The 17,473-nt window shown below is 39.1% G+C and overlaps 1 protein-coding gene across 3 annotated transcripts in view; it reads right to left on the reverse strand.

The window, feature by feature from the left end:
* CPEB4 (cytoplasmic polyadenylation element binding protein 4) overlaps positions 1-17,473 on the reverse strand; it is a 43,445-nt gene that overhangs the window by 15,430 nt on the left and 10,542 nt on the right. For all 3 annotated transcript variants that reach the window (XM_068698586.1, XM_068698587.1, XM_068698585.1), the window contains one exon: positions 14,847-14,928. In XM_068698586.1, the coding sequence (XP_068554687.1) occupies positions 14,847-14,928 (82 nt within the window). The remainder of the gene's footprint in view (positions 1-14,846; positions 14,929-17,473) is intronic.

A 17,473-nucleotide genomic window follows, 5' to 3' on the forward strand; every position in this document is an offset into this window, starting at 1 on the left:
ACCACCAGTAAATACAGCATTTTTTCTGTGCTGGCTTCCAGTACCTGTTGTCAGAGCATGGTTAAACTTTGTAATCAAACTTGCACATTCTTTCTGTTTCAATCTCATTAAAATCCATATCTGAAAGGAGGCCAACTGTTTTCAGAACTTGGATTCTGCTGGCAAGTACTACGAGCAACTCTGAGCACATCGCACATTTTATTTTGCTTCCTCATTCAAAATTGAGGCTGACAATTAGTTTAAGCATTTAAATATTTGTAAACCACAACAAAACACGAGCAGTTTCCTCTTTCAAAATAAAAATCATATCAATCTAATTTACTTCATGATTATTTAGCATCTGTAAGATCATTTACGTCTCTGATGTCTTGCTGATAAGCTCGCAATTAACATCAAGAATCAAAAATAACGAAGCCTTAGTCTTCAGACTGGAGCATACCCTCGAGTGTTCACACAGATACTAGCTTCGTGGGGAAGTTTTAAGGGCTTTACAAGCATAGTTTTTCCACAGTAATTTCTAATTTAGGGATCCAAGACATTCATTCAGTCCTCAAAGTAGAAAGTTTGAAGAAACTCGTCTTTCGTGGAAAGCAATCAGCAACCTTCCAGCTTTTCTGACAGAGCTCAGAAGCATTTGCACGTTTTAGAAAACGTCAAGCACTTTCAAAAACAGCCCTGCCCATAAAGCCATAAAAATCTTGCCTGTGGTTTCTAAATTACTAACAAAACCGCACATCTCCCTCACTTGGAACACCCACTCTTGGCAGCAAAGCATTCGGCACAGCCGCGATTCTCGCTGCGGATCTGTGACCACAATTTAGGTCAGCGGGCTCCTCGCTGCTTTGCCACCTGTGTCACTCGAGACAATAGGATTTTGTTCTCCTTTCCCAGCATGGAAAACAAAAAAAAAAAAAGCTCTTCACCAGCTATGAAGTATTTCCAGTGCCAAATACTACTGAAGAGATTTTGAGAACTAAGTACTAACATTTTTGTTTTGTTTTGTTTTTCTTAATTTCCTTATTTTCTGCATTTGCTTCATCTAGCCCACAAATCCCAACATCTGACATTTCAAAGCATCTCTCAGGAGCCACAGCTTACAAACTACCCCAGTGCACGACAGATACAAACTTTCCCTGCTCATTGAATTGAGAGCTCATCACATGCCACTAATTTTGCACAATGTAATACAGCACTGAAAGAAAAGAATGCTCTCTTGGCAGCGCAGGGAGGCAGCTAACTGTGATTTACCAGTTCTGTTTCTGGCTTTCATAATTGCATATTAAGAGACATCTTACCCCAGCTAGCTGCAACACAAATGAAGCCTTAAGGTAACTTTACCAACAGGAGAAAAAGATTTAATGTTCAGCATCCCATGCTGAGAAATGAGACAACTGCAATGCTGGATTCCTCAAATCTATCTTTTTTCTCAATTTCTTTAGCATTTCAGATAAATGCATCAAGGGTCTATGACAGATTTATTAAACTCACAGGATATTTGAGCAAGAATTACTTTATAAACCTAAAAAAGATAAAGTGTTTATGCAACTAGTTCAACTGTTTATTAATAACCTATGGAGTAAAATCAGTCTCAAATCTGAAATGCTATTAGCAGCTGCTACATATATTCTGCCACCTCAGCACTCCTTGCCACACTTCTTTCTTTCTTCTAAGAAAAAAGCCTCTGATATTTTTGCAAAAATCTGTTGCTTCTACAGCCTTTTATATAAAAAACTTAATGAATAAGCAACCCTCTCAAATTTTTGTCTCTTCACCTGAGACGCTTCATGGGTTCCTGACCATCTCCCTCTCCGTCTCTCTTAAAATAACAATTTTTTGTACCTAACAAATGTGCTGAATAAATGTGTTCAGCTTTTTCTCTCTATAGGAAGCACCAGCAAGACTGCCAGCATGTTGTGAGTAACCAGAGGTGCAATTCTGCATGAAGTACAGCATTCCTGGTGGCAAAGACATCCTGCTGAGGAAGCATGGATGCATGCAGGAGCCCTAAGTCACTTGAACCCCAAACTTACTACAAGCTTGTCCTGCAACATGTGTGCCCAGGCTGAGCACCTACTGCTCTACAGGCTCTAGCTGCCTTCCACCCTGCAGATTGGGAGCCCTTGCAGGTGGATTTTGTTCCATTAATTGTGCAGGATTTACACAAAAAGGCCAGCTCAGGAGGCAGACTGCTTCAAGCAAAGGGATCAGCAAGCAGGAGGCTCTGGATCTTGTGTCTCATCCCAACTTGCTAAGGCCACACCACGACCATGAGAACCAAGCAAGCATCCAAACAAAGCATCCCTAATTAGTATTAATAAACATAACAATACCCTGGAATGAGCAGCCCAACTGAATGCTCAAAGCTAAATTATGCCTGTATCGTTTTTGACATTTCGACAGCACAGACTTATTTCTAAAACATTCTGTACTGAACTATATTTTGAAATTGTAGCAAGCTTGACAGTGCTACGAACAAGACCGTTAAATACAAGCTAGGGTAGTTTATTATCTTTTTTCCCTACTACTCCCTGTGGGCAGCCGGGGTTGATCACAGTTCAACAGAAAGTGGATAGAGTCATAAAGTGTTGCATGACTGTCAAGTCAAGTAAAAGTACTGCTTGTTATGCAGTCCTTGATTTTAGTTCTACAACGTTAAGGAAAAAATAATTAGGCCATGCTTCCATGACATAAGACATGCATATGAGCAAAAAATTTTTACTCAGTTCAAGCACATAATCTCACTTCTGTCAAATCATCCAGAGGACATGATATAGTTTATGTTGGCTGTAGAACAAAACAGATGATGGATGCATGATCTAAGCTCTGTCAATGCAGAATATAATGAGCAGTTGTTTTTTTTTTTTTTTTTAGCAAGTCTAAGCTGACAGTGAATTTGTTCGGTATCAGAACTTTGCACCTTACAGTCACAGACATCTTTATCATATTGTCAGATGTGATCCCTGTTCTAAAAACTTTTGTCAAAAGCAAGGTACTAAAAAGGGACATAAGAGAGATTCCAAATGATGTAGATTTCAAACACTACTAAACATCAAAGCATGAAACACATTCAAACGGTATTTTCTTTACCTAAGATAACCTTAGAAAAATTAAAACACCCCTATTTATCTGGAGAATGCATATCTGTCACACTTATAGCAGGGTCAAAGTCAGCATGAAAACAGAAAAGCAGATTACATTTGGGTGCACTGTAAAATCAAGAAAGCACTTTGGATGCAGATCTGCAAAATTAAGCAGCAGAGATGCCAAAAAAAAATAGAAGAAAAAATGTTATTTACTTTTTAAGACACTATGTATTTTAATATATATATATATAAAACACGATGAGAAATGTAGCTTTACTTTATATCCAAACTGACCAAGCAAATGCTGAAAAACAAGAGTACTATGGTAGAGGCAAGTATTACGCTTTATTTCAAGTAAAACCAGATGCTTGAAGACAAATATTTACCCATTACTTCTGCCGAGACCACTAATGAAATGAAGTCGCTGGTGTTTGGTAGCACTAGAATACAAGTCTGACAAGAATCCTTCATTTTCAATTCCAGGTCACTGACACAAAACACAGCCAACACACAAAAGCTGGACACATTCCGTTTATTCCCAAACCTTAAAGAGAAGCCAGCTATAAAACCTTCTAGTGCTGGCTCTTCTGATCGTAACGATTCACCTGTGCTAATGTTGAATTGATTGGGTTTACGATGCAAAAAGGCAGCACCTGGCTGCATAGCACGGAGTATCAGCATAATAACTGAATGCGTTGGTTGTAGGCAACTTTAGGCACCAAATAATGGGGAGGGCAGCAGGGGGAGAAGCTGAGAAAGACTGGAGTCAAAGCTACTGTTCCCAAGACCTGTCCCATACACTCCAAGCATCTGGGGCTTTAACATCCCTAAGCAGAACTACCTTTCCGAGGGGTCTGTGCAGTTACATTTGGGACAGAAGCTGCAGAGGTACCAGGAGTCGCTGCCACTGCACCAGGCAGGACGAGAGGCTTCCCCAGCAGCCAGCCCAGCCCAACACGCATGCAAATCCACCTCCAGGAGAAGCTCAAGCTAATTCCCAGGCTGGGCAACAGGGAGAGAAAGTCCTAGACGTGGTTCAGAAAAAAAAATAAAAAATAAAGAGAAAAAAAAAAAAAGGTAACTATTAAAATGCCAGGATTAGGTTTGTGTGAGAGCTTTAAAAACCACCACCATTATTATCCTTTTAGAGCTGATGCTCTCAGGTAGTCTGCCAGACTAACACAGTGCCACGCGGGCTGAACCTCAAAAGATGATCTTTCACACATTTCAACAGCAACTTAACTCCTCATGAAAGGTGACAAACCGAGTCTCGCTCATCTCAAAAATACAGAAGCTTCAAAGGTAACTTTGAAGTTTTTTTGCCACCAAACGGAATAACACAGAGACATCTTTTCCAAAACAGACTTGCTTTAAACCCTGCACGTAGCTACAACTTTGTCTATAAGGTACCGATATTTCTCCATAATTCCCATTCTACTACACTGGGATCAATCCGGATGGAACCCATAAATATCACTCATATCTGAATGTATTTCTTCCCTTCCCTCCAGGAACCCCCGCAGGGTCAGAGATAAAAAATCAAAAGCAGAAAAGCAAATCATGAGGCAGAACCCCCTGCTGCAAAATGGATGTTAGTTTGAATTATACGTGTATTTCAGAAAAACAGCCGCCCTACTGCTGCTGGCGCTAAGCTTTATTTTATATTCATGTATGACTTCCAGGGAATAGATAAGAAGTTACAAAAACATCCAATCTTCTCCCTCGCTACCTCTCCCCGTTTACGATATGAAATAATTGGCAGCATTTATCTTTTGAACATGTAAGTTATTACTGTATTCGTTTCAAAAATAAAAAGTTAAAGGTAGAGTTTACAGCTGGGAGAAGGAGAAGCATGCCACAACTTCGCCAGTAAAGAGCAAATCAAGTTCTCCGCTACAGAACTACTTCAAATGTGACTTCCTGCAGGGCCCAAAATATATACTAATGATGGGCTTTCTGACAGCAGGAAGGAAACAATAGGATGCCGTATGCTAAAAATTGGTAGGCAGGATTTATTTACTAAGCGACAATAACAAATGATTGGTAGCCTCTAACAACTTATTACTGAATTTATCGAAACACGGAAAAGATGCAGAAAGTTCACAAACCTTCCATTTGTGGTCTTGGTTCACAGGCACTGTTCCTGGATGCTTTATATATAGCATACCCTCAAGAGATGCTGGTATCTGCCTATACCATCAGCCTAACAATTTATGTAAAAGAACAGGCTGAATTATGCCCAGGCTTTAATGAATAACTTGAAATGCAATTCCTGCATGTGACTCTCAAGAGCTCAATTTACATTGGCATATGCTAACATGCTGCAAGATTTAAAACCAGAGTTCCTTAAGTACAATAAGAAGTTCAAAGCAACTTATTTTTGTCTGTGGAAGGAATGATCACAAGGCAGCCTGGAATGCAACGTGACGGCTTTGTTCCTTTTTTAAGCATCCTCTTACTTCACTCCCAAACAATAAGGAAATGGTAACACAAGCAAGTCCCTATCACGCACGCTCAAGGCTCTGCAACAAACCATTTCCCCAGTTTTTGTTTTCACAATAGCAGTGTAAACAAGACACTGATTTTTCCAGGAATATATTTGAAAAAAAACCTGTACTACACACTTCCCCACTCCTAATGGGAAAATTAACAGAAAACTGCATTTTGAAATGTGTCAGCACTTTATTTCCTCCGTCTAGATTCAATATGGTATACAGGACTGGACAGCAATACTATTTATTACGACAATTTAAAATCACATGTGAAGAACCAAGGCATTTTTAGAATGCTTTCAGAAAGTTGACTCCATCTCCCTAGCCATTTGTGCACTAACACAAGTGCCAAGATAAATATTATTATGTAACATTACTATAAAAAACTTCAAAGTAATTAATTTATTATGAATAATGATATATACTTTGTCTACCACAAGTGTCCCCACATGCCACAGGCCAAATTCATCCTTTTCTCCCACCTATATGCAATCTGACTGCAGAGCTGGGATCCCTGTTTACAGGATTCCTAAGAAAGTAAAAGCGAAAGAACTTGGCTCTGCGTGCCTGTGAGGACACTCACCTCTTGCTTATCTAGAAATATGCAAATGACTGAGCCACTCATCTGAAAATCCAACTGTTTTATATAATGAAAGCAAACCCCAAACCTCCTAGCATCACAGCTCCAACAAATAATAAATAAATTAGGATAAGTAAGGATAAATCTACTGTAAGATGTATTTTCAGATTCCCCTCTCCAGAAGTTCTTACTGTTATACCTAATGCTTAAGTACTAAAGTAAATAAACAATACACAAATCTATATACATCACGATTGTCTCTCAAAATATCTTAAGTAACCAGATTTCAGTCTGCTGGATTGTCATTCATGTATATGCAGAGACTGCCCACTATGAAAAAATGCTTCTGGATTACATGATTTACTATGATATTCCTAGGAGGCTACTAAAATTAATTGAAATATTTTGAATTTATTTTTTAGGTAGAGCAGCTGGTGGTTTTAGGACACACAATATAAATCCTAAAAGAATTAGATAATTTGTTTTGAATTCCAAACAAAAATGTGAAAAATAAGTCTTATGGGCTCTTAATATCTCTTCAAAAAGCAAAATCTAGACACAAAAGTTAAGCATGGGTTTATCTGAATCACTATTTCTATTCCCAGAAAAATAAAACACATTTAAAACTTAGTTTTACCTTTTCCTCTTTAATCCTCCAATAAAAAGCATTTCAGAATGCTTAAGAAACACAACCAGACGTCCCAAATGTGTGAAATGCTGTACTTGTTTGTATGTGCACTTTTCATTTGCTCTTCCTAGACAAGCACACCCCACTATCGCAGCCAATATTTCAGGCAAGCTGAAGTCTTCTGTATTCAAGTATTCAAGAATCAACTCCTTCATTATATTATATATATATGATTATATATCACCCAGGCTTTCAAGACAAAGAAACCAAATTTTATTTGTTGCAGGTATGCAGAACCCTAGCCAGAAAACCACTAACAGAAAACCACTGACATACTAGTAGCTGCAAGGAAGAAGCTGTATCACAGAAATTTTGCTGCTTTGCAAATAAAAATGTTTCACAGAGTTTGCAAGCCTTTAGCATGTAATCCAAGTGATCTCGCATGCTCTGATCATCTTCTGTAACAGCAAAGATACTTTCAGAAGAGCCTGTCCCAAAAGACAACCATATATCTAACCGGTGTTAGCTGACTTTCTTCTCTAGAAGAGTGCATGTAACAGACCACAGAAATTGAAGTGTGGTGCTGTTACCGTCTTGTTCCCATTTATACTTATGCCTCATTTGTTGCTTGCTTTCTTTAAAACCCATCTCCCTTTTCATTATGTCTCCCATTTCTTCTTTATCTTCACATTTAGGAAAAGCACATCGGGCTTTTCATTCTGCTCCTTTCATGCCATTTCTAACTTGATAAACATGATGGTAGAGAGTATGCAAAACATGGCTAACAAAGGACTCCAAGAGCTAACAATTCAACATCAAGGAAAAAAAGTGAACAAAGCAAAAAGACCAAAGACAGGTAGTTGCAGCAGTTTGGGGAGAGAGGCAGGGCGAGATCTCTGTCTTCTAAAACAAGGCACAGAAACTACTCATGAAATACAGTTCCAAATTAAAGGCTTCCTCTGAAGATGATGCAGAACGGCCAGAGACTATCAAAGAATTCAAAATGAAAAAGAAAAAAAAAAAGCATTTGCTGGACAGCAATATTGAACAAGACAGAAGATTAAACTCTAAAAGATGACAAAAATATAAAAAAGAAACCAAGGAAACCTTAGAAAAGATTTTACTCAGATTAGCAAGGCTGCTGATATGGTATTCAGCACAACTCTGTTGGCTTTAACGCTTTTCAAGATGAAATCACTGATTTAGATATTGTAACTTTTGGCAATATTTTTGACGTTTTGTAGTGTTTTAAAAATCAGTAACTGCCCCACTACTTGCAGGACATACATTTCTAGGAAACATCTTGCTTAAGGAATATGAAAGGTGTTTAATTTTCCATGCAGACCCCAGAGGTGGGATGGCATGGCAAGGGGCCTATGAGAAATGTTTTTCAAGATTGGATAAAAACAACATAGGCCTCATACTCTAATGAAAGTTAACAGGAATCTTCACATTGATTTCAAAGCTGGACCAGGATCAGAAAACCCTGGGATATTTGTACTGCTCTGTGGTGGCAGGGGAAGGAATTTCCTGGCCTCAAAGGGTGGTTACATTAATACCCTCTAGCTCATTGCTCAATGCCTCACTTTTTGACAGCAGAAATCGAGGTGTTACTTTCGCTTAGCTGAATTAATACCTTACCTTGAAATCCTGAAGGACTGATGTATAAACATCTAATTCTTTGCCACCTGCATCATCAAGATCTATACTTCTGTAGAAATGCAGATGTTATCACTAGCAAATAAATTCTGAAAAAATCCCCGAGCTCTGAGCAGCACCATAAGCTACATACGACTTTTGAGATACACACAATTGAGAGTGTCAATAAATCCAGGGGAATTAATTTATTATAAACAGTAATTCACCTCTTCCAACAGTTATGTTCTGTAATTGAAAACAAATAATAATCCAGCACATTTCAGTACATTTCCCAAATAATTCTGGATGACTGCAAAGCCATTTATTATAACATCTTAAATACTGCGTCCCTGTCCTGGGATTTTTGCAGTGTTCACAGTAGGATGAAGATTCATAGCAGGCAGAAAGGAAAGCAGCAGTAACCTGCCTACTGCTTTATCCCTTAAATCATAGGCATCATGGCACATGGATATGGTGTAAATTATTTATTAGGCAATGTACAGTATTTTCAGGAAGAATAGAATGGTGCTTGGCTTTTTGCCGTTGATAGCAGAGAATTAAGGTGCCAGAACCAAGGAATAATCAAGGCAAAATCCCAAACACCTTGACCCCGATGACACGGTGCAGCCTTGGGGCAGGCTGCAACACCTGCACGGGGCTGCCAAGGGAAGGGCAGGCTGTGGTTGCATTTCCATCAGCCTCAACGCTGCCAATTTCAGAGTACCATAAATTAGAAACCCTACAGGCACTGCCCCGTTGGCTCACTGCAGACACCAAACCCAATGCCTGCTCCCACTCAAGCGCCATTTCAACACTTCAGCAGAGGGGCCGAAGCACCCGGTGCCCCCCAACCCACTCCCCTTACTGACCCAGGACTCGGCCACCTCAGGAATCCTCCAGAAGGGGGCTGGCAAAAGGGGGCTGTCAGAAGGGGGCTGCCAGAAGCCATCCAGGCCCCAGCCGGTGGCAGCCCCCAGCCCATAGAACGACCGCTAAACCTTGGGTCCTGCTAAGGGCCACCTCTGGGCCCACAGCCTGACCAGAGTTGGCAGCTTGAGGCACTGCTCTGCCTCCCAAATCAAGTTTTCCCTTCCTAAATCCCACCAGATTCAGCCTCTCTTACAGAGGGGCATTTGGTTCAGGGCACAAAAACAAACCTCGTAAATGAGACCGTTGGAAGATTGGGAATAGGCAGCAAATATAAAACCAGAGCCTTACGGACATCGTGACCGCTGCTGCGCAAGGTTAGAGGCCAGTCTATGGCCTGACCTCGATATTTACTAATGGAAGATTTCTGCTAATTCTGGATGCCCTGGGGATTTCACCTCCCTACCGCCTCGCTGGGTGTTTGTAAGTGAAGGCTCTGGTAAAGTCCCATCATTGGAAAGGCTGGCCTAAATCAACATACACTTCAGCTACCAGCAGAGGAACTGGAAAAAAAAAGCATAGCAAAAGACTTAAAAATGAAAATATTGCCCCCAAATTATGAGTATTTGGTATATGTGGAAAGAAAGCACACCCCTATTTAATAGCAATGCTAGAGTTTCCATTCTAACCCAACTGAAAGTGGATTATTACACAGTTGGGAGCTGCTGATTACAAATAAAACTCACCCAGATTCTTTCCCCTATCACAGCCCCGTTAGCAAGGGTTGGAAGCTATTGCTTCCAGATCCAGTTCAGCAGCACTCTGAGATAATGCTACAATTGGTTTTACTCTTCATTCATATGCACTCCAGCCTGAAAATCCCATTAGCCTTTCCTGGTTACTAATGTAGCCAGCAAAATTCAGCAAGACCCTGAGCAAGAAACACCTGATCCAGTAAGTCATCCCAAAGACAATTGCAGCAAACCCTGTTGGCGTTCAGTGCCGTCGAGTGAAAGTTTCTGCACATTTTACAGTAAGGTGGATATGTCCAAGTTGCAGGTGAGTAATCCTTAGCTAAGACTGTTGAGGCAAGGCACACAAACGAGACCAACTGTGATTCTGTTTGCGTGGTCTGAGGTGAGGCCACCACAGGTCCTGTGTGGAACCCGCTCCCATACAAGGGGCAGCAGAGGCCATAAAGACACCTGCAGCGTCGGGCCGTGGATGCACAGATCTGCCAGAGGCCTCTGCCTTGCAGGACTCAATAAACAGATGGCGTACCTCTTCGCACAGAACAACCGTAGGGAAGAAACATTCATCTCAGCTGCCAACTTAAAGCTTTCCTCATTGCTATGAAAACATAAAGATGGTTTGGAAACAAAACAGAACCTCAAAATGTATTGTTTTAACTTGTAAAATAGCTCAGTTTGTTCTGTGCGAACATAGAGGACCATTTACCTAAATAGAATCGTAGCCTTTGTTATTGAGAACCCTGGAAAAAATTGGGCCATATTCTCACCAGTCTCACTGATTTTCTGGGTCATTTAGGAAACCAAATGGCCTATTTTACTCAATTAATACAAACATGTTGCATAATCCATAGAACAAGAAAAGAAACAACTAGTTCACTTTCTTCCCCAATACTCTGAAAATGCCGTCAAAACAGTTTTCATCCCTTTGATCAAAGAACACTTCATAAGGTTCATTGTGGAATCCTCACCTACTTTCTTCACATCTGAAATAGCTTTCAAAATCAACATGAAGGGGCTGATGATTGCTTAAAATATACAGTTAGGTAGATGTCATGTCACTCAGAAAAATCCTGAAGGGTGTCAGTTCTCATCGTTCTGGCTTTCTCATCTCTAAAATGTAGAGCTGCTGTTTGGCTTGCTCTACCAGTGTCTGCATGTATATTCTGACCTTACGCTACCTCTAAAGCCTCTCTTTTTGTGCATGAGAATCCTTAGCCTCATTTTTCACCACACAGCTTTCAGACAGATACTGAGCTATTCACACCCCAATTTTAGAGCGCTTCGCAGTGCTAGAAGCGGATTTGCTGGTCTGGTTCAATCCATTTCATTTTGCACAATTTCCAGGCAACAACCTTATATCCTGAACTGAACTATAGGATATTTCAGTAATAAAGCAGTCTGCTGCCATAAAGTATTTAAAGACATTTCAGTGTCATTTAACAAGGAAATATTTAGCCAACCTACTACTATTAAAGTAATGCTCAAATTGCCATCTGGAAGACCCAGATTCAAAAATCAGTCTCTGGATCCCGGGCTCAGCTCACGAAGGCCGAATACATTGTGAAGAAGATGCAATTAGTCTCCAGGGAAGGGCTTCTGCAGATTGTCATTGGCTATGCAGAATGCAGCACACTTGCTCGTGTGGATAAAAATAACATATTGAAATGGCAGCTGCTCCGCAAAGGAAAAGGATTCGCGCAGGGGTAAAAATATACATTAGAACGAGGAAAAAATGGTAAAACACCTATCATAAGTGCTAAATGGTAATATTGAGTATAGTACATCAATGGTAATTAATATTTATCTTCGAACCTCAAGCAGGAAACACTATTTCATATAGCAAGATAACACAAGACCATAATTATTAGGCTCCTAAATAAACCCAAGGCCAGGACAGCTAATCACCTCAGTCAAGAGGTACACACTGTGAATGGAATTTTTAAGAATTTCTACTTATAATTTTTACATTATCCCAAACCTGCTACTCTGAACATAGCAATTAAAGATAAAAATGATTTCTTTAAAGGTCTAAAAGCCAGCGGATTTCAAACTGTGACCTTGTCCACACTCTTGTTTTGAAGGTGTATTTTAACACAGTACCTTTTTCTCTTGAAGTCCACTACAGCACAAAAGGGATGGTGTTAGTGCTATATACTAAACTCATATTAAGTCAATATTAAAGCCTCTCAAGGACTTGGAAGATAGCAGTGAGACCTATTAGATCATCTAAATTATTTCCATGCCATTCTGAGATTGCTCTCTACAGCATGCTTTATTAGTGTCTTGCCCAGGCTATTTTTAAAGTCTCAAACCCAGCAGCTTTTCCCTTATGAGAGTAGCCAACTTCAGTTTAAAAGCATTATATGCACAGATTAACCTAGTTAAAACACAGAACAAAAAACTTCATATGAATCTGCTTATCTAACTGCAGGTGTTTGAAATGGAAAGTAAGATTTTGAACTGACAGTCATAATTTGTGATATTTTAAGAGTTTTAGATCAAAAGTTTCAAAAGATTCCTTTCAATCAGTTTAAATAAAGGTGATGCAAGACAAAGAGAGAAAACAGAATAGACAGAATCTGTTAAGATATAATCTTACACCAACTGATGTTGATGGGAAAAAAAGGCAACACCAAAAGGTTTGTGGTCACACGAGCCCTTCTTCAGACGTGACTTGAAATACGTTTTGTACCAGCAAGTTTCAATTTTTTTCCCAGCTGTATCAGTTGGTTTAACTAAAGGTATTTCTTCTCCTTTCAAATCCTGCCTTACCTACAGAGGATCACTGCAGCATTACCACAACACAGGAGATGAGAGCTTGAATAAAGATCCATTCCTAACTGCATTACAGCAAATACATTACTGCATTAAGTCTGCTATGCCAGATAAGCAGCAGTCCAATTCAGTGTACTGCATGTTTCACCACAAGCAAACTTAATGCTTTTGCTGAGGAGACCCTCGAAAAATGAAAAGACTTCTCAACAATGAAGTACTTCACGTAGGCACTTAAATTTTTCATCTTAGTGTTTTATAACAACTAAGCATGAAACAGAAAGATGTGTAAAGAACTCAAGAAATAATACCAATAACAAAACCAGACTGGTATCACTGTGTTCCCATCAGTACGACGCAATGCCCACAAAACCCGAGACAAAGCACAGATGACTCTGCAGAGGGGATTAACAACCAAGCTCAAGCAGGAAATTAACGTCTATCAGAACTATGTGTTCTTTGCTGATACACTTACTCCATCATCCTTAAAACACTGAAAGCACTCAAAAAAATAAAAGATTGAAATTGCAAAGAATCTTTTCAAAGCATTTAATCTAAAAATCACACTACCCTGGTTTAGGTGCTGAATATAGATACGTATCAATCTGACTTTGTTAAATTCAAATTTTAAGGGAGATTTTATTTGTCACCTTGGGTTGCTACCTTGCTAGATTTGAGTAGCTAAAACCTTGGTTGGGCCTGTCCGACAGTTGAACAGAAGGTGTCAGAGCAAATCCCAGGTGCTGCAGTCAAGGAAGGGCACCTGACTTTTGGTTCAGTGCACAGTGCTGGGGCATAGGATAATGCCATTTCCAGGCAGAACATAAAACAGACAAAAGCCTTTACTACTTGTCATTAATGAAAGCCTGACCCCAACCACATAAATAGGGATTTTATTTTATTTTTTTTAATTTTTAGTTCATCCAGCATTGCTTTCTGTACACATTGAGCTCCCCTTGTCATTTCCATAGCAAAGTATTTCTTGGTATTTCTCATACTGGATTAATAATCAACCCTGTATTACTGCACAGTACTGGGGATGTGAAACACAAACTGCATTTCAGACCAAAGAGAATGCAACAAACAAGTTATTGCCAATTAATCAAAGGTCAGTCTTCTGAGTAAGAGCCACTATTAGAACATGCCAGATTTCATTAACACCACAGGCCTTGACATCAAAAGAAATTTACTTTCAGAAACCACAAGTCCAGCTTTGTTTTTTAGTGGTCTCATGACTGGTAACAAAACTGAATCACTGGAGTACAAATGAGTAGAAATAAGAGTTTGACTACTTTCACTTACACAATTAACCCTCAAACTGATGTAGATTCCTCATTTTACAGAATAAGAAACCAAACTTCTGAATTTTAACCCGTAAGTAGTTTCTACTCAGGTTTAGATAAGGATGTAGACATTACTTTGAGTATTTTGTAAGTTGAGGTATTTTCAAAGAAATACTACCTTTGCTAAAAAAAAAAAGGTAAGTCACAACTGCAAGTCAGTTTAACACACCCCCCTTTCTTTCCCAATGTCAAAAAGAATTCTGAATTCAAGGTGGCAAAAATGAAAAGAAAGGCAAAGGGATTAAAAAGTCAGAAATGCTCGGCGTTCTCAAAATAACGTACTTAAAACTCACTCTTCCCCAGGACTGAAAGAACTATGACTTCAAGCAAGAAAGCACTACAAAGCAGAAAGTTATGTCTCGCTGATCTGCTTAAGATCCTGAAGCTGATCATTTTTACAGGCTGCACACATTGTATCTATTAAAAACAACACTGGCAACTTACACAAAAGATCAGCTTATGTTTGTGTTTCGCATTGTTTTACATAAAGACAAAACACACTCCAGTGCTCATGTGCTGCAATCGCTTCATCTAGGGACAACTGCAAAAAGGAGGCCTATCCGAGCTGACCCACATGCACTTGGTGCACATTATAACTTTATTTTTCCTAACCAAAACTGAAGTTTCTTATCCTAAGTAAGCATGTCTTCCCAATTATTTACTGCAGGAAATAGTCTCTTGCTAAATTTACCTTTCAGTGAATCATTTTCAGCTCTCATTATGTCAATTAGTGAATTCTCCAGTGAATGCATGTCGAAAGTCCTTGTACGATCCTGCAAGCAAATAAAAACAAACACAGTTTAGGAAACACAGTGTTAAAAAAACAAAAACAACAACAAAAACTACCCAAAACATAAAAACTTCAGATTTTTTCTATATCACTACAACAGACTTAAGCTAAAGCACATGCTTATATGCCCCTGAAGTCAAATACAAAAAATTAGAATATTCTGAATATAAATCCAATCCATATTTATCATAACCAATTATTTCTTTAATAAACCCCAATTCAATATTTAATTTTTTTTTTTTTTTTTTTTTTTTTTTTTGTTCTGCAGTTCAACTTTGTTAAAAAATAATTTAAGTTCACTGGTAGGAGGCGAAGATAGATCCTTGGAGAGAGAATTGCAAAGAGAAGTCATAAAACAGGCATTTCAGCCTGAACTAGAGAAAATCTGAATTCCAGAAACACATAGCTTTACCTTCACCTAAACTACTACCCCATAAAATTAAATAATCTAATTCTGCACAGTCAAATCAAATTCTGCATAATTATAAAGTATTTCACACAAGGAGTAGTGCCACCTAGTAAACCGGTCTACTTGACCAAGTTACCTCTGGTTTTTAATTCCCTGAATTCACAAGTTTGATATTCCAAGCATTACTCAAACTGAAGGCTTCAGAAAATATGAGGCAAGATGTCTAACGTGCCTAACCATTTTCTTATATCAATCCATTTGAACTGTATTTACCACATATTTCTTCATATTAACCAAAGACACAGACATGTCTCAGGTTTTCCCAACTAAAACAACACATTCCGCATCTCGCAAATCTGATGTTACATTGACATAACACAAAATATCCTGGCTCTGCATTTTAATTAGTAAATTCAGGATAACCAAACTTTGAAATCTTTACACTATCACCAAAGGTCGCTAACGGAAACAAAAAATCCCCCATTCATGGAATTATTCACTTATCCCTGTTATCCATTTATTTATTGATTTAGAGATTTGCGGAAACAGTCGGCTGGAATTTTGTATATTAATCAACCTCACATTTAATTTTCCTGAGTCCAAGGACTCCAATATTGTTTCCAAAGGTTTTATTTCATGCATCTTTTAAGAGATTCAACTCCGAACTGAAATCAAGCATGGAAAGTATCTGTTGACATAAGGAGGCAGGAGATTACAACATTATTTGGTCTAACCTGCTTCTCTGCAACCACCATTATTAATGCAGTGAAAATGCATTTCTTGTCCTTAACTCTAGCTGTGAAGCTGAAACTTCTCCAAAGCAAACAGATCCAGATTTGATCATGCTTCAAACTAGTGAATTCAGAAAGGGAATGCCCCTCTGATATACAGCTGAACACAATGCCCCTACTGCCAGTAATGGAGTGCTAAAGCAGTATGGATGGCAGTGCTGTGAGAGGCATTCTTTATATCAGACAATGATCAGTCACCTTGGACTTTAACCACTTAATAGTAATTTAAGAGCAGGAATCCACTAGCTAGTAGAGTCCTGATCCATTTTCAAATTTGTAAGTTACATTCCAACTGCTAAAAAATCCTGTTTTCTAACTAAATTTTCGGACAGTTTTCCTTTCCTTGGAACAGTGTATTACTGACGCAGGACCGGCAAAGCATTTCTACCCGGATGTGCTGAATTTCAAACAGCATCAGAAAGATCAGAGTTGGGAACCATTTGCTTTATTAGTCTAGACCAAAATTAAATTTGCTATGAAAACCATAGTGTGCCCCTGTCTCCCCACAGCGCTTATTTCCTTGGTCATCTACATTACATTGATGCATCTTAGAGAAACTATTGCAAGCATTTGGATTCTTTAGTTTCACAAGTTTCCTACTGGTTTCTTAGTAATATGGCAATATTCTGCTAACATTTAGTTTATGGTTTTGGTTTATACATTACTAGTTCCGGAATATTTCGAACTTCAGTTACACTAAAATACCCGAGGAGAAGTGGGTCCTGTGGTCTGCATGCTGGACCCACTGGGATCCAGCAGCTCTATAACTGGGGAATGGATACTGGAAGAGTCTCTACATTTTCAGCAATCTTCCTAAAGTGACAAAAATAGCCTAAGACACAGATGGGAACATTTTCTGAAAACCCAACATGCTTCAGAAGGTCCTCTTTTGCTTCCTTTCTGCCATTCTGCCTTTCATATTGCCTTGTGTTCCTTTGTGTGGAATTAACTTCATCTCCAACCTATGAACAGCTGTAAAATTCATACGGGGTGCGGAAACTGAGCAGTCTCAGGTCTCTGCTGAATTTGTGGCACTTAGCATTTCAGTTGTCTGAGAGAAACGAAGGGTAAAACCAAAGCCAAATGACTTCTGATGTACTGTGCTGCATATGTGCTGCACTGCATGAGCCCTAAGACAGTCTCCGGTCTCTAAAATATCTGTGTTATGCTGGATTGAGCTATAGTAACAAACAGAGGGTTTTGCTGCAGTAGGTAGTATTTAACATTGAGAATAGAGCTTAAACATTTGAGGAGGAAAAAGTAAAATGGAATCGAAGTGGTTAGCTGATAGGAACACCATATTCTCCAATGGAAGCAGCGTGGTGAGG

Source organism: Anas acuta, chromosome 14, assembly GCF_963932015.1.
Source record: "Anas acuta chromosome 14, bAnaAcu1.1, whole genome shotgun sequence".
Classification (NCBI taxonomy): domain Eukaryota; kingdom Metazoa; phylum Chordata; class Aves; order Anseriformes; family Anatidae; genus Anas; species Anas acuta.